General features: G+C 59.3%; 2 protein-coding genes across 5 annotated transcripts; one reads left to right on the forward strand and one right to left on the reverse strand.

Moving 5' to 3' along the window:
* Positions 1-6,121: 6,121 nt before the first annotated feature.
* CPLX3 (complexin 3) lies at positions 6,122-9,927 on the forward strand. 4 transcript variants are annotated; one of them, XM_056499756.1, is made up of 4 exons: positions 6,122-6,480; positions 7,102-7,312; positions 7,621-7,708; positions 8,895-9,927. In XM_056499756.1, exons 2-4 carry the CDS (start codon positions 7,152-7,154, stop codon positions 9,117-9,119), a joined length of 474 nt encoding a protein of 157 aa, XP_056355731.1. In that variant the 5' UTR covers positions 6,122-6,480; positions 7,102-7,151; the 3' UTR covers positions 9,120-9,927. The 4 variants fall into 4 exon arrangements, with proteins under 4 accessions (XP_056355731.1, XP_056355730.1, XP_056355729.1 ...); XM_056499755.1 differs by having other exon boundaries at positions 6,124-6,480; positions 7,035-7,312; XM_056499754.1 differs by having other exon boundaries at positions 6,132-6,480; positions 7,018-7,312.
* Positions 9,928-15,053: 5,126 nt separating this feature from the next.
* On the reverse strand, positions 15,054-18,973 carry ULK3 (unc-51 like kinase 3). The gene is made up of 16 exons (XM_056499497.1): positions 18,792-18,973; positions 18,450-18,590; positions 18,159-18,279; positions 17,978-18,082; positions 17,755-17,898; positions 17,581-17,663; positions 17,351-17,506; positions 17,169-17,274; positions 17,013-17,053; positions 16,791-16,893; positions 16,628-16,692; positions 16,429-16,507; positions 16,304-16,344; positions 16,176-16,223; positions 16,048-16,102; positions 15,054-15,881 (listed from the first exon to the last, which is right to left on the reverse strand). The coding sequence occupies exons 1-16, from the start codon at positions 18,891-18,893 to the stop codon at positions 15,865-15,867; spliced, it is 1,407 nt and encodes a 468-aa protein (XP_056355472.1). The 5' UTR covers positions 18,894-18,973; the 3' UTR covers positions 15,054-15,864.
* Between the last annotated feature and the right edge of the window lie 96 nt (positions 18,974-19,069).

The raw sequence follows: 19,069 nt of genomic DNA on the forward strand, positions 1-19,069 counted from the left end.
CCTGGCTGGAGCATCTCCCAGTGGGATGATGGAATTTTATCAGTCACACAGTGGGACTGAATGGGCCAGCAGCAGATGAGATCTTCCTGGAGGGAGGATGGGCTGTGGGAAGATAAAGATGATTGCCCAGCTGGTTTAAAGATGGCCCATGAGCAGATAATGTGTGCCAGGAGATCAGGGTCACTGCCCCACCCATAGATGGGGACAGAATTCACATTTCTGGCCACATCAACCCAACACAGGGGATGCAGTCTGGGGCTCGTTCCTGACCCTCACTGCCTTCCCTGCATTGGGAAGGGGCTGAAGCCACCTGTGCAGTGAGACCCCAAAACGCTCCCCGTGGAATCCCTGGCGGGAGCCGGGTGGAGGTGGCGTCTGGCAGGTTTAGAATAGTTCCCCTCATCCGCAGGGAATTATTCAGCGTTAAAGACGCGCTGAGCAGCGGCTCTGCTCTGCCGCCGGCTTTGGATATCGAGATTGAGACCGAGATTCCTCTTGGAGGGGGTTAAAGGGGAAAAAAAGGGAGTGGTGGGACAGGGGCACAGCTCAGGGGTGATGTGCTGCTGACCCCCTTGCTGAGAGCCCAGAGGGGACGGGACAGGGGTGAGGGATGTGCTCATCCAGAGGGTGTCCCCTCCCCTGGACTGACCCCCCTCCTCTTGTCCACATCCCCCCCGTTCCTCCCAGTGCTCCAGCAGGGCCCAGCCGGATAAGCAGCTTTCCTTTTTGGGCTTATGAAGATTAAAGTCATTTACAGGCAAAGCCTGCAAGAAAGGGCTTTGGGAATGGTGAGAAATACCCGGAATATTCACGTGATGGGAGAGAGCAGGGAGGGGTCTGCTCCTGTCCCCCACCGTGTCCCCTCCTGTCCCCTGCCAGCGGCCAAAAAAGGGGAGAAAACTCACCCAAAAGTTACTTAAGTTATTTAGATTTTTGATTTTCCTCCCAATGGCACCACACTTCTCATTTTTGAGACTGTCCCTGGTCTCAGGGGTGGTGTTTGGTGCCTCAGCATCCTGCGGGATGTAGGTGAAGGATGCTGAGAGAACTGCTGGAAGAAATCACTGCAAATCATCACTACAAAGCAGGGAATTTAACCCTCCCAACCCCTCCTGCTGCCACTGTGCCTCAGTTTCCACACACAGACGGGGTTGCTGCTGCCTCTGGAGCTGCTCATGGATCCCTGGAAGTGAGATTTTGGGGCTGTGTCCATCAGCAGCAGCGTGGGCAGAGGGGACAGGCTGAGTGACACCCATGTGCTGGCTCGCATCGTGTCCTCTTCCTCTTCCTCCTCCTCCTCCTCCTCCCTTGGGCAATGAGACGGGCACTGAGCCCGGCTGTGTCAGCTCCATCCTGCCTCAAATTCCCGGTGTGGATCAGCAGCAGCAGCATCGAGCAGGGCAGGATGTTGTTCCCACGGCACGCAGGGACCTTTCCTCGCTGTGCCAGGCGGGAACAGGGACACGGGGTTTAAAAAACACCTCCGGAAAATGCAGTTTTTCTCCTCTCCACACCAGCTCGGGCTGGGGCTGGGGATCCCAGCTGGATCAGGACAGGGCTGGCACAGCTGAGGTTTGCTGTGTGGGACCTGCCGGGGGTGGAAGGACCATCTCCAAAGTCACACATCCTTTGCTTTTCCATCCCGACCCATCCCTGCACCCCACACCGACTCCTGAGCCCACCTGGCTCCCCACAGATCCTCTCTCTTCCCCATTAGGGCTCCTTCCACAAGCTTTGGCTCTTCCTCGTGTCCCTCAGAGCTGCAGAGAGCCTTCCTCGCCCTAAACACCCCAAAATCCCCGTCTCCTTTCAAAGGACCCCGATTCCAGCTGCTCATTTCTCATTTCCCCGGCTGGCAACGCCTCCATCCCCAGAGGAGAGGGCGCAACGAGCCCCTCGCTTCTCTCAGTGCTGCTTGGGGCTAATTACCAGCTCTAATTATGGCACTTCTGCTCCATCCAGGGCTTCCCAACCCCTGGCTTCCCTCGCCGGCATCTGTGCGCTGCCGGCACCTCCTCCTCCCCCGCTCCATCGACTTTATCACAAGGACTATTTTTAGCGCCGTGTACAAAGCCATTCCCATCACCGTTCCGTGGCGTTCACCTCTCCAGCTCCTCTCTCTCTCTCTCTTTTGTGGTTTTTTTTTGTTTTGTTTTGTTTTTTTTCCTCCTGAGCACTCCAGGAAATGCGGGCAAGGCAGGGAAGATCCCCCGTGGGAATGCTGCGTGTGCGCGGCCGTGTGTGCGTGTGCCTTTGCTCGGGGCTCGCTCTGCACCAGCGGCACATGCTCTCCCCATGTGCCTGTTTACGTGCTCTGTATGTCTGTCCGGCCGCATTTGTGTCACGGCTCGGGTGCAGACACCGCCCTGGGAGCCCCCCCGCCGCCCCCAGCACCGCCCTCCTCTTCCTCACCTCGCCCAGCATCCCTGCTCCCGGCGGGAATTGCAGTGCTGGCAGCGGCTTCCCCTGCTCTTCTGCCAAAGCACTCACGGCACCCCAAAACCTCTCTGGGCCCTGGGACAGGGGCTCTGTGTCCCGTGTGACAGGGCCATTCCCACCCCAAAAACCCCCATCCCGAGGGATGGATGTTCTGCATGACAGGACCATTCCCACCCCAAATCTCCCATCCTTTGGAATGGGAGCTCTGGATGACAGGACTATTCCCACCCTAAATCCCAAATCCTGAGAGACGGATGTTCTGGATGACAGGACCATTCCCACCCCAAATCCCTATCACTTGGGACAGGAGGTCTCCGTCCTGTGTGACCATTCCCATCCCAAAACCTCCCAAATCCCCCATCCCTTGGGATGGATACTGTGGATCACAGGACCATTCCCACCCCAAATCCCAAATCCCGAGGGATGAGTGCTCTGGATCACAGGACCATTCCCACCCCAAATCCCCATCTCTTGGGATGGGGGCTCTCTGTCCTGTGTGACCATTCCCATCCCAAACCCCAAATCCCTTGAAATGGATACTCTGGATGACAGGACAGTTTCCACCCCAAATCCCCATTCCTTGGAATAGGGACTCCGTGTTTTGTGTGACCATTCCCACCCCAAATTCCCAAATCCCTCGGGATGGAAGTTCTAGAGGGCAGGACCATTCCCACCCCAAACCTCCCAGACCCAGCAATGGTGAGTCTGGGCAGCCCCGTGCTCATTGACAGGAGGATGAGAGCAGGGAATTCCGAGGGAATTGTGGGGACACCCCAGCAGCATCCCCACTCCTGGCTTCTCTTCCCAGGACCACTCAGGAGCTCTGCCAGGACAGTTTAAGGTGAGAAGAGCAGCACTGGGATTTTTCCATCCTGTGGAGATTACGTCAGACTTTGGGAACTCAAAGGTTTGGTTCCATAGGGGTGGGGAGGCTTTGCATGGGAATGCCTCCCTAGGTCAGGGAAAGGCAAATTCCAGCTTTATGGAGCTCTGTTCGAGTAAATGCCAGAAATCATTTCATTTGGTAATTTACCACAACCTTATCCCAAAGTTTCTTTATTCCCTCTGTTGGTGACACGGTGGTGCTTTGATCCCTGTAAAGGATCCCCCACTGAAGGGATGTTTCTCCCAAGACCTTTGGGACATTTCCCCTCAACCCCCTGGCAGCCAGTGCTCCACGATGCTCATTTTTCCTGGATTTTCAAGCCTTCTGATGGCCTTACTGCAGCTCGAGGTCACCGAGCTTTCCCCTCCCCTCTGCAATCCACGGCATCACTCCCGGGCCATTCAGGGATCTCTGGAGCATCCTCTGAACCCGGCTTGTGGTAACTGTGCCTTCGGAGGCAGTTACCTGGAAAGAGGAGCTGGAGCGATCCCTCCCAGCATGGCAGAGGGAGCTGCTTGCCTCCAATTTCAATCAGGTGTCAGCGCTGAGAGAGGATCCTCTTAACTTCCACCGTCTTGTCTGCGGCTGCGGCTGCGGGGGGACGTCTCATCTCGCTGGCGTCTAATCCGCGGAGATGTGTGATATAGCATAAGCTAATATAATAGGTCATGCAAGGATTTACATCTCATTACGGCAGGTTAGAGTCCTGGCAGGAAGGATGACTCATCCTCACTTGAATATATTTCAGGGATGAGGAGCTGCTGCCCAAGGAAAAGCAAATGGGGAAATCAGCCACCTCGAAGCCTCATTTCGCAGCTCGCTGCGCCCTCTGATCGTCCCCCAGCTCTGCCTCCAGGTGGGACACCGGCCTCTCCGGGAGAAGCCGAGGCGATGGGAGAGCTGCAAGGCCTCTCTGGTTTTGCCTTTTGCTCCATCCCTGTAAAACCTGGCTGCAAGAGGCTGCAGAGCCCGAGCGGGTGAGCGAGCATCCCTGCCACGAGCTGCCCGGAACGCCGGGCTTGTTTTCACCTAGCTGCCTTGGCCGAGCAGTTCTGCTCGTCAGGAGCTGTTTGCTCTTAGTTCCTCAGACAGGGAGGCTCCGTGGGAGCTGACCCATCTAACCCAGCTGGAAAAAATCGGTCCTGACTTCCAGTCTCTTATCGTTAATGGATGCTCGCAGCGAAATCGGGAGTGAGCGGAGCTCCCAGGACCAGCCGAAATCTGCTCTGAGCCCACACGAGGCTCTGGCCAGCACCCAAGGACACAACCTGGGGTGCTGCTCCTTCTCCCTGCTCCTCTTTGCAGACAGACTGACAGCCAGAACGCGACCGTGCTGTTGGCAATGGGACATCTGCGGAGCGCCCAGCCCATTTCTCAGCAGGCCGTGGGCAGCTCATTGTGGTTTAAAATGAATTTTCCATGGGTTTGCCATGGGAAAGCGCTGAGGGGGGCCTGCAGATGGGTGTGAAAAGCAAAAATCATCACTCCCAAAAGCTGTTGAGGCTCCTGAGCTGCCAGCTCGGGGCGAGCAGCAGGCACAGGGGCACCTGCGAGGTGGGGGACGCTGGGGTGACGCTGGAGTTGTGCCAAACGGAGGCGCCTCGGGGGGATCCCCCTCGTCCCAGCGACAATTTTCACATTTGGATGGACTCAAGGGGACTGCTGGCATCAGCTGGGGGGCTCTGCTCTGCCAGGAGAGCGTTCATGAATCCCCCATTGTCACCTCCAAGCGTGCGTTCCAATCCCTAAGAGCAGCACTCACTGCCGAGCGGCTGACCAGATTATTATCCTAGGAAAACGCATTATTTTTTAATCTCTTTTCCTCTTAAGACATAATTTTACCTTGGACTGGGGGGGGATGGGAGGAGATGGGCCCATTCCCCCTCCCTCTGTCACTTTGTCCTGTCCCTTCACAGCTGTTCCATCATTTTAATCTGCAGAGATTGTCTTTGTATTTCGGAAATGAAATGATTTCCCGCAAGCCGGGATTGGGGTTTGGATCCGCGCTGGTTTTTCATGAGCAGAGAAGAAAAGAGGGAGGAATGTCTGTTAAAGCCAGGCTGGCCATCTGGAAGGGAGGTGCGCTGCTGATGCCATTAATTGCTCACTCCCCAAGGCCTGGAATGCGGCTGCAGTCAAAGGGAAGAGCAGGAGTGGGAGAGGGGCTGGAGAGAGCGAGGGAGTGATGCAACAAAAAAATCAATGCCTGCTCCATCCTCCTGATTTAGGTGATCAATGAACGCTTGCGTGCCTGTGTTCTGGGGGCTGAGAGCCGCTTTGGTATTAATTAACATCGAGAACATCATGGAATCACAGAATTCCAGGACGGCTGGAGTCAGAAGGGACTTTAAAGCTCTTCCAAGCTCCAACCCCCTGCCACGGGCAGGGACACCTTCCACTACCCCAGGCTGCTCCAAGCCCTGTCCAGCCTGGCCTTGGACACTTCCAGAGATGGGAATACTTCCAGGGATATCATTAATAGGATAAAGGGGAGGGAACTTTTGGGCACCAGCCCTTGGGTGGATTGTTGTGACCGGTGCTGGTGCATATGGCTTGTTCCGAGTGTCGAGCCCGGCTTTTCCTCCTGCCAGACCCGAGGGATGGGGAACAGAGTGGGAGCAAGGGTTGGCTCCTCGGTGGGGTGAAGCAGCCGGGAATCACGGAGGGAAGCGTGTCCGGGGGTCACCGTGGCTCCATCCACGCCGGTGTCCCCGGGGGACTCTGGGGCTCCTTCTTCTCCTCGCGGTGGCCCGGGGCGGGTCGGGACGGCGGCGGCTCCGCCCGGCGGAGGGCGGCGGGGCCGGGCGGGAGGCGGTGCTGCCGCCGCCGTGCGGGGACACACACACCGGAGCTGTGCGAGCCCCGGTGCTGCAGCCCCGCTCCGCTCCCGGCCGGGACCGCTCGGCCATGGGCGGCCGGGCAGCGCGGCCCCGCTGACCCCGCACAGCCCGGCATCCCCGGCTGCTCCTTAGTCCGGCAGCTCCGCTCCCTGGAGCTCCGGACGCTGCTGTCCCGGGAGATCACCTGCACAGCGTCCCGCTCCGCTGAGCCGGGCTCCTCCATCTCTCAGCGCTCCGGAATCCCGGGAACTCCGTACTCCGCCCGCACGGGAACTCCGCTGCGCTGACCGCTGCTCCCGGCTCCTCGGGAATCCGGTACTCTGTCATCCCGGGAATTCACCTCCGCTGACCCCATCTCCTCCAGAACCCCGTGTCCCAGCCCCACGGGAACCCATCTCCCCCGTCCCCGGCTCCTCCGCCGCCCGGTGCTCTGGCAGCCCGGGAGCTCAACTCTCCGTGATCCCGGGAATTCATCCCTCTGAGCCCCTCTGCTCTGTAACCCCGCGCCGCAGCTCCCCCGGCACTCGGCCCTGCTGCCCCCGGCTTCTCGTCACTCGGAATTCCGCCTCCGGGAAGTTCAGCTCTGCTGAATTCCTCAGGAATTCGGTGCCGTGTCAGCTCGGCTCCGCTGATCCCGCATCCTCCATAACCCCGTATCCCAGCTCCCCGCGAACTCGTCTCCGTTGATCGCGACTTCTCCCTGTTCCCACCTCCTCCTGACCCCGCTCGTCCCGGTGCCCCAGCTCCGCTCCTCCCGCTGTTCCTCCGCCCCATGTCCCCGCTGCCCAGGATCTCTCCTCTGACCCCAGCCGCCCCATAACCACCATCCCGGTGATTCCCATCCCATCCCAGCGCTGCCCATTTCTCAGCTCACCCTCGGCGCCGCTCCCGGGGGCTCCTCACTGCCCACCCCGCGGTGACCCCGCGGCTGTCCAGCTGCAGAGCCGCGCTGCCCCCCGGCCCCCCGGCCCCCCGACGGCGCGGCCATGGCGTTCATGGTGAAGAGCATGGTGGGCGGGCAGCTGAAGAACCTCACGGGCGGCCTGGGCGGCGAGGAGAAGAGCGAGAGCGAGAAGTCGCCGGCCGAGGCTCAGGGCATGACCCGAGAGGAGTATGAGGAGTACCAGCGGCAGCTGGTGGAGGAGAAGTGAGTGAGCCCCGGGGTCCCTGCGGGAATTGTTGGGGTGATCCCGCTGCATCCTGCATTGGAGATGGGGGGAGCCGGCGCTGGGGACAGCAAGACCGTGAGGGGGTTTAATGAGCCCCCTAATCCCTTAATCCGCTTCCTCGCCCGGGAGATGGGATTGCTTTCTCCTCCCGGGCTGCGCTGGAGGGAGGAAATTGTGGGAAAACGGGTTTTTTTCAGAGAAAATGGGGGGTGCTGAGGTCGGGGGGAAGAGCAAAGCCGGGGATGGGGGGCACGGGCTGTTGGTAAGTGCCCCGTGTGCTTGGCAGGATGGAAAGAGATGCCCAGTTTGCCCAGCGCAAGGCGGAGAGAGCCACGGTCAGGTCGCACTTCCGAGACAAGTACAGGCTGCCCAAGGTACGGCTGCGCTGGGAACGGGGGGCACAAGGGGGCCAAGGCCCGGATGGAGCTCCGGAGTGAGGGGAAGGGACAAGGACCCCCTTGGCTGGCTGGGGTTTGAGCCTCAGAGCCCAAACGCAAATACATTTCCCGTTAAAACCATCCTTGTCCCCAAACTTTGGCCCCTTTCGTTCCCCCTGAGCACCACAGACCATCAGCCCGAGACAGGGGGACTCCCAGCCTCTCCTGATCCCCCTTTTCCTCGCTTTTGCCCCCTAAATCCAGCCGGGTGCGGGAAAAGCACCTTCACCCCAGACTCCCCGGAGCCGGGAGTGGAGCCAGGTTACCCTTCCCGCCTGGATTAGCCAGCTCCTCTCCCCGGATTATTTGGCGAGCGTCTCCCGCCTAAACCCCAATTTTGGAATTTCCGAGCAATGAACGATTCACTGAAAACAATTTAATCAAGGGATAATTCAGCTTTTCTTGGAATTGTCGCAAGCTCCTCTCCCTCCAAACCCACCCTTTATTCAGGAAGAGTCGCTCGGTGGTGAATACTCCAAATTGGAGCCGGGCTAATATTAGTTCCAAAGGGTCAGCTAAGCCAAGTGAGATTGCTCCGACTGTTTGGCGTTGTTCAGCCAGCCTGGATTCACCCCCCTTGCTTCCCACCCCTCCTTTTATATCCAGGAAATAAACAGCTGGAGAATTTCTTTTACCCCCTGCCAAAAGCCAGAAAAGGCAGAGAAAGAAGAGATGGAGATTTTTTTATTCTCCGGGGGAAACTGGGATTTGTTTGGATCCGGCCCCACCATCCTTTCACTGCCTTCTTGCGCTTGAGACGTCCCTTCTCATCTTGTGACAAGTTTCTTCTGCTCATTGCTGATCCCACTTGGCAGCCGGGCTGCCTCATCCCGAGTCTCCCCGTGGCTCCGCCGGTGGGAGCAGTCGTTGAGCATAAGCGGAGCTTAATTAGGTGCCTAACCCCCCGCAGCGCCAGCTGGGCACCAGTTTGTGCTGGGTTTCCATCCCGGCTCTCGCTGTGGGTGCCCTCGGCAGGCGGGCTCCACATCCCACCCTCAGCCCCGGGGACCTTCCCGCACGCTCCTCCAGGTGGGAACGCAGCCCAAAATCCCTCCTGCGGCGCTTCCAGCAGCCCCGTTCCCGCTGTGCCACCCCCTCCTGACTCTCTCCCGGCCCGTTCCAGAACGAAACCGATGACAACCAGATCCAGCTGGTGGGAGGTGACGTGGAGCTGCCCAAGGAGCTGGCCAAGATGATCGAGCAGGACAACGAGGAGGAGGAGGAGAAGAACTCGGTTATCGGCCAGCTCAGCAACATCCAGAACCTGGACCTTGATTCCTTGAAGGACAAAGCTTCGGCCACGCTAGAGGACCTGAAGCAATCGGCGGAGAAATGCTCCGTGATGTGATGGGGGCTGAGCAGGGAGGGGACGCGGCGCAGGGTCGGGCGGGGACCCAGCCACGCTGTCACCCCTGCCGTGTGCCACTCGGGTCCTCCTGAGCCGTGTGACCCCTCTCGAGTCCCTGCCCCAGGTGTCCCTGATGTGTGGCTTTCGTTCCGTCCTCCGGGCTGAGGTTTAGAGCCAAGAGCCAGCATGTCCCCCCCGTACCCCATGTCACCCCTGCCGTGCCCGTGCCCGGGCAGGGGCTGTCCGCAGCCAGAGCCCCGCGGGTCGCAGGGAAGGAGAGCGACCTTGGAGTGTCATTGACCTTGGAGAGGTCAGGCTCTGCCTCCCAGAACCGCCCGGGAGGCTCCGATTTGCCCGGCAAGGACGAGGCAGGGTGTGGAACGCCCCCCTCCCCGCGTCCCGTAGCCATCACCCGAGAAAGGACATCCCATCCCTGCAGGGAACACCAGCCCCGCGCCCTTGAGGCCCCTCCGGAGGAGCCAGCCGGCAAGGATGTGCCACACGATCCCGCTCAAGCTGCGGGAAGGGGGGTGCTGAAGCCTCAATTGACGCCAGAGAGGAACCAAAGCCCTCCTGGTGCTGCGCTGAGCCCGCAGCAGCCCTTCCCCGGAGCAGTGGTGTCCCTCTCCCGGGATGGGATCCCGTCCTCGTTCCTTCCAGGAGCAGAGCAAAGCCATGAGGGAATTTCTCCCCGTGCTCCCGCTCGTCGTGCTGTGGTCGTGCTGTGCTCGGTTGAGTGTCCCTCACCTCCTGTGCTGTCCCCGTGCCATGGTACTGTTATAACCGGTGGAATAAATACCAGGAGATGTCTATGCATTTATTTTTCTCCCCGAGCTCTGTTTTCCTGGCCGAATTTTCTTGTTTTCCTGGTTTTGGGGTGCCCTTTCCCGAGGCAGGAGAACTCCCTGGCAGCAGAATCCCGAAGAAATCTCTCCTGGTTGTGCTCACGTTTGGGACCAAAGGGAAGCTACGAAACAAAATTCCCGTTTTCCCGCAGATTTTTTGGCTGTTTGAATACAGAACCTTCAGAAGGCTCGGTCTCACGGGCACTGGCACCGCTCCGGGCAAGGACGCTCCCTGCAGGAGGGGGAATCCTGCCGTGAGGCTTCCTGGAGAAACCTGGCGTGGGCTGGGAATTTCTCGCTCCAAATCCCGTGGGAGCTGGTTAGCTGCAGTTTGGTTTTGCAGGGGAGGATGGGTCATCCGGGAAAACACAGGAGAGGGTGCTGGGAAATTATCTTGTTATTATTATTATTGTTATTATTATTATTGGTGGTGGAGCTGCTGGGCTAAGAGATTCCATTCTGCCCCCAGCCCTCCGAAATCTCTGTGGCCAGGAGTTCTGGGAAACTCCTGAGAGGACAGACAGACAGACAGACAGACAGAGGCAGCTCAGGTGTGGACACACACCCTCACCGCCCTCCAGCCCCTGGAGACTCCAGCAGCTGCAGTGATATCAGATCCCAAATCCAGCCCCACACAGCGCTGGGAAGCGGGGGGGAAAAACGAGCGGGGAGATTGGCAGGAGCGGCTTTAGCTCTGGAAGGAGATCATACCTGATGAGGATCAGCCCGAGCTGATCTAATCCCGCAGCAGGAAAGGGATAGCAGGCAGCGCTTAAACCCCGCGGCGAGGCGCGGTCCCGGCTCGGGGTGCAGCCCCGAAAGCCGCCGGGATCCGCTCCCTGCCCCCCTGCCCGACCCGGCCCTGCGCTCCCGGCCCACGTGCCGCCACGCCGGGGCCGCGTGAAGCTCAGCGGGTTATTTTAGGAGGCTCCATGACCCCCAGGCATGTGAAAAGCCAGGCAGGCAGGCAGCCCCCGCTGCCCCCGCCCGCCTCCCGAGACGTGTTGAGCCTCAGCAAAGCGTTCCCGGCAAAGAGAAGCAGCGGCGGCTGCGAGGATGCTCCAGCGAGGCTGCGATCCTGCTGGCAGGGAGGAGAGGCTGGGATGGAGGGATGAGGGTGGGATGGAGGAGAAGAGAGGGTGGGATGGAGGGGAGAGGGTGGGATGGAGGGAGGAGAGGCTGGGATGGAGGGGAGAGGGTGGGATGGAGGGGAGAGGGTGGGATGGAGGGGAGAGAGGGTGGGATGGAGGGGAGAGAGGGTGGGATGGAGGAGGAGAGGCTGGGATGGGGAATGAGAGGGTGGGATGGAGGGGAGAGAGGGTGGGATGGAGGAGGAGAGGCTGGGATGGAGGGAACAGAGGGTGGGATGGAGGGAATAGAGGCTGGGATGGAGGAGGAGAGGCTGGGATGGGGAATCAGAGGGTGGGATGGAGGGAATAGAGGCTGGGATGGAGGAGGAGAGGGTGGGATGGAGGAGGAGAGGCTGGGATGGAGGGAACAGAGGGTGGGAAGGAGGAGAGAGGCTGGGATGGAGGGGTGAGAGGCTGGGATGGAGGGGAGAGAGGGTGGGATGGAGGAGGAGAGGGTGGGATGGAGGAGGAGAGGCTGGGATGGAGGAGGAGAGGCTGGGATGGGGAATGAGAGGCTGGGGGGGGAGAGGCTGGGATGGAGGGGGGAGAGGGTGGGATGGGAAGGAGAGATGAGGGTGGGATGGAGGAGGAGAGGCTGGGATGGGGATGAGAGGCTGGGATGGGGAATGAGAGGCTGGGATGGAGGATGAGAGGCTGGGATGGGGAATGAGAGGCTGGGATGGGATCAGAAGGAGCAGACAGCCCCTTCCTGCCTTTTCCCTGCCCACCAAGGGACGCATCCCAGCTTCCAGCAGTTCCTGCTGCCATATCCTGAGCATCCCTGCAGCCTCCACGCCATACGACTGCTCCAGGCATCAACACACAGATTAGAAATCTGAGAGTGAAGAATAAGTGTGGATTAAAGCAGAAAATGGGTTTTTTCCTCTCTTTTACAGACCTTGTATAATTTCCTCATCTCTGGGGCTGTACTTGGGATTGGTTTGCCCAAGCAAACTGGGAGATGCTGGCAAAAAGGAATTTTGTCCATAAAATAAAACAAAGTTTATCGATCAAATAACATAAATTTTATTGACAAAACTCCTGCAGAGGCTGGCTGCAGGATCCTCCAGGTTCCATGGTGAGTGTGGGATGAGCGAGTGCTTTCCCCAATGGATAAAGCATTAAATGAGCAATTGTGAAAGCGCTGAAACAAATGAGCTGCCATGGCAGCCCGGGGAATCTCCCTTCCCCATTTTGCAGGCAATTAAACCTCCCTGGGAAGGGATGGCCCGTCCCTGCTCCCGCTGCCGCTCCAGCAGCCGGGATTAAAGCCGATTAAAGAGCCCTGGGAAAGCCCGGGCTTGGCTCCACACACTGACCCAGCTCCGTTCCCAGCCCGTCGTGCCTGACCTCACCTCAACCCACGGGCTGGCAGCAATTTTCCAGCCTCATCCCAAACCCTCCCACATCCCAGCCATTCTCAATTTCCTACATCCCAACCATTCCCAACTTTCCCCATCGCAACCATTCCCAGTTTTCCCCCATCCCACCTATTCCTGATTTCCCACATTCCAGCTATTCCCAATTTTTCCCATCCCCATTCCTGACTTCCCACATCCCAACCATTCCAAATTTTCCTCATCCCAACCATTCCAAATTTTCCTCATCCCAGCCATTCCAAATTTCCCACATCCTAGCCATTCTTGATTTCCCACATGCCAACCATTCCAAATTTTCCTCATCCCAACCATTCCCTATTTTCCATCTTCCATCACAATTCCCAGTTTTCCAACCCCATCCCAAACCCTCCCACATGCCAACCATTCCAATTTTCCCCATCTTAATCATTCCCAATTTCCTATATCCCAACCATTCCAATTTTTCCCCATCCCAACCATTCCCAAATTCTCACATCCCAGCCATTCCTGATTTCCCGTATCCCAACTATTCCCAGTTTTTCCACTCGCAGCCATTCCAAATTTCCCACATTCCAGTCATTCCCAATTTTTCCCATCCCATCCCATCCCATCCCATCCCATCCCATCCCATCCCATCCCATCCCATCCCATCCCATCCCATCCCATCCCATCCCATCCCATCCCATCCCATCCCATCCCATCCCATCCCACCCCTATTCCCGATTTTCCACCTCCCACCACAATTCTGTTTTCCAACCCCATCCCAAACCCCTCTCACATGCCAACCATTCCCGATTTTTCCCATTCCATCCCAATTCCTGATTTCCCACATCCCAACCATTCCAAATTTCCTACATCCCAGCCATTCCCAATTTCCCTCATCCCAGCCATTCCAAATTTCCCCCATCCCAGCCATTCCCAATTTCCCCCATCCCAGCCATTCCCAGGTCGCAGCTTTTACCCGTGAACACCAATCACGTCCCACATTGTGGACTCTCCTCCAGCCCAGCTGCCCCTCCCGCCCCTCTCTGGGTGACAATCCGGCCCCAAGACCCCAAAGCCACCCAGTGAGGGTTGGAAGAGCCCTTGGGAAGGAAGGATTGGATGATGGCATGGATGGGATGTTGCTGGGCTGATGTCTCTGGTTGCAGTAAAGGGTGTGCCCAGAAATGTGAATTCTGTCCCTATGGACAGAATCTATGGGTGGGGCAGTGACCCTGATCTCCTGGCACACATTATCTGCTCATGGGCCATCTTTAAACCAGCTGGGCAATCATCTTTATCTTCCCACAGCCCATCCTCCCTCCAGGAAGATCTCATCTGCTGCTGGCCCATTCAGTCCCACTGTGTGACTGATAAAATTCCATCATCCCACTGGGAGATGCTCCAGCCAGGGCAGCAGCCAAGCCTTTCCTACCCAGAGAAAAACTGAGATTTGGGACACCAAGGAACCTTCTTTGCACTGGATTCCAGAGGAAAGCCAGACCTTTCCACATCATCTCTGGAGCTTCAGAGGAAACTGCACCTTCTCCAGGAGCACTGCTCCAGCTGAACCACATCTGCCCCTGCAGGAGGATGCAGCCACCATTGAATGGGACTGTGCCAACACCCTGACTGACTGACGGGTGTCAGCTTGGATTCTGACTCTGGCAGGGCTGGGATTGTTCTGTGTAATACTGCATTGCTATTTTAATTTTCCTAGTAAAGAACTGTTATTCCTAATTCCCATATCTTTGCCTGAGAGCCCCTTAATTTCAAAATTATAATAATAATTTGGAGGAAGGGAAGCTTCAAAGAGAAGCTTCTGCCTTTATTGGCAGACACCTGTCCCTCAAACCAGGACAGCTGGGCACTGCTGGCTTGGTGCCACCTTCCACCAAAAACAGGGGTGCAGGAGACCCTCAGAGCCACAGAAGTGGGGACACCCCGGGCTCTGTCCCCCCAGGGGAGCACCCAGAGCCTGGTGCTGCTCGGGGGCCGGGGCTGGGCGTGAAGGAAGATGCGATTATCTGCTCACCATGGCCTGGGGAGGACATGGGGGCTCAGAAAGCACTTTAAACCCTCGGGATATAATCTCTGCTCTGAATAATAATGATAAGAAGAATAAAAAAAGATGTGAAAGTGGCTCACTGCGTCTGCCCGGGCAGCTCCGCGCCGGTTTGAGCGCGGAGCAGCCGGCACACAGAGGTTGTCTTGGGAAGAGTCACGGCTCAGAATGTCCGTGGGACAGCCCAAAAATGCTCCCTGTGGTTTGTTTGCTTCAGCCCTTCTGCCCTCCCTCATGGCCCAGCCCGGCCCTTCCTCACCCGCCACAGAAATCTATTGGAGAAAACAGGATTTTACGTAACAGCTCGTGTTGTTCTGCTCCGTGTTTTTCACACACACAAAAAAATAAAAAGATGGGAAGTGAAAACAAGGTCAAACCTTGCTCTGGCTGCCTCGTGTCCCCGGGGAGCACAGGAAGGGAGACACTGCTCCTGGGGGAACAGGGATGAGGATCCCAGCCCTCCTCGATGGCTCCAGGACCCCAGGCTGGCTCTGGGTCCTGCTTGCCTCAGGACCCCTCTTAGGCTCAAATCACAAACCCGAGTGCGGAGGAGGTGGAGAAATCAAAATTAAAGTTTATTAAAGACAATAAATTACATTCCCTTGAGATTTTGAGACAAGTACCTTGTTTTTCAGGACAACCTCAGCACCCCATACCAATGACTCCTGGGAACATGATTTGGATGTTGGGGGTGTCAGGCCCTGAGGAGTGGAGCAGGGCAGGCAGGATGCTGAGAGGGTGTCCCTGAAGGTGAGTGATTGCTGCTCGTGCCTGACTCCATCAGTCCCTGCTGAGCACTGCTCACTGTCATGACACTGATGATGCAGCCAGTGCCTGCCAGGCTCCAGGTTCAGGAAGGAAAAGCCTCATTCCCAGCACTCCAGCAGTGAGATATGGCTGGGCTGGGACACTGCAGTGGGTGCTGGAGGCTGGATGCAGAGGTAGATGCTGGGCGAGGAAGGCACAGCGGAGCATCCCTGTCCACCCTCAGCTCCTGGCCGGATTTCTGCACCTGGGCTGGGTGGGCTCCCCCAGAATTTGGGAGTGGAAGAACCACCCAGCTGAAAAAGCAGGGGGGGGATGTCCTACCAGGATAAAAATACCCTTCCCGTGGCAGCCAGCGGAGGGAATTAGAGTGGAATAACCCGCCTGCTGTGGCAGGGAGGCTGCAGCAGCAGACGGTCCAGGCAGGGCTGGCAGGGAAACGAGCCAGCGCCTGCCAGAGGGGCAGATGGCCCCACGGAGCCCCCGGGGCTGGGAGCCCCTGGGTGTCCCCCAGGTGTCACCCTGAGGGGGACAGCAGCCTGTCCCAGCGCCGGGGCTCCAGGCAGGGCAGCGAGCGGGTCCCGCGGGCGCTCCCGGCAGTCACTGCAGGGTGCAGGCTGTGCGGGCACACGGCTCTCACCGGCTGCCCGTGCCCCTGCCACCCCTCCCTGAGGGCTCCCACACCGGGACCAGCCCCTGCTGGGCTGGGGGAGCCCTTGGGAAGGGATAATCCCCACGGCTGTGGGGCTGCAGGAATATTCCCCCTGGGAAAGGGCGACTCACCGCTCCGGACAGACTCTGCCAGCGCCTCTTTGCCCATGGATTGTGCCTCCCGCATCTGCCAGGGAGAGGAGGCTTTTCCAGCCTTCATCCTCCCCAGCACGCTCCGGAGCCCCCCTCAGCCACCATACCTTGATCTGATCCTTCAGGTACTCGGCTCGGGCCATCAGGGTCTGGATCTGGTGGGGAGAGAGCGAGGACACAGTCCCTCTGGAGCCAGGCCAGGGGCACAGCCGGGTGTCCCAGGGCTGGCACTCACCTCGGCGTGGAGCAGCTCCCGCCGCCGCCCCGCCGGCTCCGCTGCAGGGAGAACGTGCCAGGGGATGAGGGATGGGAGCAGGAGCCATGCTGGCCCTAAAACCCCCTACAACAGTCCCAACTCACCGGCCAGGAGCAGCAGCAGCTCCCCCAAGCTCTGCTGGTACAGCTCCAGGGCGTCACTGTCATCCCTGCCTTCCTCCTCCTGCAAGAGGCGCTGGGGGCTGGCTGTGGCTGTGGCTGGGGGGATCCAGCAGCCCCCTCCCCTCCCCAGCAGGTTTGCAGCTTCCCCTTCCCCCCAGGGACCCCCAAGGCCACCCCTCACCTTGGCGATGGCAGCTGAAGCCACTTCCAGCGCGGCGCAGAGCCGAGGCTTGTCCTTGGCCATCTCTGCAAGGGGACATGGCCATGGGGATTGGCCACAACCTTCACCCCTCAGCCCAAAACCCCACCAGCTCCAACACCGAGGGATGCCAAAAAATCGTTACCTTTAAGGAGCTCTCTGGCTGGGTTTCCTTTCTCCAGGAGGTTCTTGTTGCTGGAGGTGACCAGCACCTTCAGCTCCTCTGCTCGGGAGATGTACTGCCTCACCTGGGCACATTTTGGGGGTGAGGAGACCCCCAGTAGGGGGTGCAGAGGAGGGGGTTTTGGGGGTGAGGAGACCCCCAGTAGGGGATGCAGAGGAGGGGATTTTGGGGGTTTTGGCTCACCTTGGCCCGGATGGCTTCTTTGCGCCGCGCGTCACTTTCATCTGAGGGGGAAAACGACCAAACACTGGGCTGGGTGGGCTGAAAACTGTCCTGCCCTGGGGTGCTGCCCCCCAGAAAATACACCCAGACTTCACATAACACCCAGAGGGAACTCACAGTGCAGTGCTGGCACGAAATACTCTAGGGCTTTGCGGTAGAGGGAGAAGGCGGCTTTGGCGTCTCCCTCCTGGTCCTTCCTCACCGCCTCCACCACCAGGTCAGTCTGGGGGACACAAGGGGGGTCTCAGGGCTCGGAACCCCCCGTTCCCAGGGGGCAGCCCCCAGCCCCCGCTGCTCACCGCCTTGCCCAGGCTCTCGGGGCCGGGGATGTGCTCCATGTCCACAAAGGGGTGGGTGAAGAAGCTCTCGAAGGAGATGCGCTTCCGAGGGTCCCTCTCCAGCAGCTGTCCCAAGAGATCCCGGCATTCCAGAGAGAGCTGGGGCCGGCTGGGAAGCTGGGGAGGGAAGGGGCTGAGCCCAGTGAGCGCTGTGAGAACCCCCCCAGCTCCTCCAGCCAGCCCCACGTTACCTCCACGGCCCGGTCGCTGCGGATCTTCTCCTCCAGCTCGGCGAAGGAGCGGGAAGCGAAGGGCGGCTTCCCAAAAAGTGCTTCTGCAAGGGGAAAAGGAGTGGTGGGGGAGATGGAGAAGGGGAAACCAGCCCTGAGCAGAGCCCCCCCGGGGGCAATAAAAGCCAAGCCCACCGTAAAGGATGACGCCCACCGACCAGAGGTCGGCGCGGGCGTCGTAGTGCTGCCGACACACCATCTCGGGGGCCATGTAGAGCGGGGAGCCACGCAGCACGTGCTTCTCGTCCCACGGGGACATGTACTGAGCAAAGCCGAAATCTGCAGCACACACAGCTCCTGGGGCCACGGCCACAAGGGATCTGCCCCCTCCCAGAGGTTCCCAGGGAGCTGGCCTGACCTGCCAGCTTCAGCTGGGGGCTCTCCGGGGCGCTCAGGAGGATGTTCTGCGGCTTCAGGTCCAGGTGGGAGATGTTGCGGTCGTGGAGGAACTTCAGGGCGCAGGCTGGGTGGATGGGCACGTGATAGCACCCCAAAACCCCAGGGAAGGGACCCCAGCAAGGCAGGCGGGGTGTCCTCACCGAGCTGCTGCAGGAAGACGCGTGCCACCTTCTCGGGGAGCATGCGGCGCGTGCGGATGAAGCGGGACAGGTCCCCCCCGGCGCAGAACTCCATGATCAGGTAGATGTGGTCACCGTCCCACTGCCAGCCAACAAGACCCTGCTGTGCCACCCCTGCCAGCCCCACCCACACGGCTTCACCTGGACCAGTTTGCCCAGTCGCTGGCACCAAGCCTCACGGATACACCCTTGGGAAGCAGGGATGGATCCAAGCCTGAGTCGTTCTGGCTCCCCGAGAAGCCCCCAGCACACCTGGAAGTCCTTGAGCTCCACAATGTTGGGATGGCGGATGGTCTTGAGGATCTCGATCTCTGTCAGCAGGTTCTCCACCGATGCTCGGTTCAGGCTCCTCTTGTTGACACATTTGATGGCCACCACCTCACGCGTGTCCCTCTGCCGAGGAGGGGGGACAAGGCTGGAGCCCCCCACCCAGAGAGCCCGCCGGGTGGGAAGGGAAGGGAAGGGATCCCTACAAGGGGGTGGCAGGTGCCAGGCGGGCACCCAAAGTGAAGAGCCGCAAAAGGGGGTCCCACGGGAGTGGGGGGTGCAGACTGGGGAGCAAAAAGGCGACCCCCGCGGCGGGCTCGGCCCTACCTTCCTGTAGGCCTTGTAGACGGTGGCGTAGGTGCCGGAGCCGAGGGGCTCGGTGAGGATGAACTCGTCGAGGCGCGGCGGGGCCCAGCCGGGCCCGGCCATGGCCCCTCCGGACCCCCGGCCCCGGCGCTCGGGGCCCGGGAGCCGCTTCCGCCTTCCCGGCGCGCCACGGCTCAGGCCACGCCCCCCGGACACACCCCCATGACGTAACCACGCCCACGCTTCTTTTACCCGCGAATGAAGCCCCGCCCCCAGCGCCATCCCTCTACTATGACCAC

Source organism: Oenanthe melanoleuca, chromosome 10 (assembly GCF_029582105.1).
Source record: "Oenanthe melanoleuca isolate GR-GAL-2019-014 chromosome 10, OMel1.0, whole genome shotgun sequence".
Lineage (NCBI taxonomy): Eukaryota > Metazoa > Chordata > Aves > Passeriformes > Muscicapidae > Oenanthe > Oenanthe melanoleuca.

Coding starts and splice junctions, on each gene's coding strand:
- CPLX3 (XM_056499756.1), top strand. CDS start 7,152: ATGGCGTTCATGGTGAAGAGCATGGTGGGCGGGCAGCTGAAGAACCTC. Junction 7,313..7,620: donor CGGCAGCTGGTGGAGGAGAA/GTGAGTGAGCCC, acceptor TGTGCTTGGCAG/GATGGAAAGAGATGCCCAGT. Junction 7,709..8,894: donor ACAAGTACAGGCTGCCCAAG/GTACGGCTGCGC, acceptor GGCCCGTTCCAG/AACGAAACCGATGACAACCA.
- ULK3 (XM_056499497.1), bottom strand. CDS start 18,893: ATGGCCGGGCCCGGCTGGGCCCCGCCGCGCCTCGACGAGTTCATCCTC. Junction 17,664..17,754: donor GGTGGGCGTCATCCTTTACG/GTGGGCTTGGCT, acceptor TTCCCCTTGCAG/AAGCACTTTTTGGGAAGCCG. Junction 16,693..16,790: donor AGCCAGAGAGCTCCTTAAAG/GTAACGATTTTT, acceptor GTCCCCTTGCAG/AGATGGCCAAGGACAAGCCT.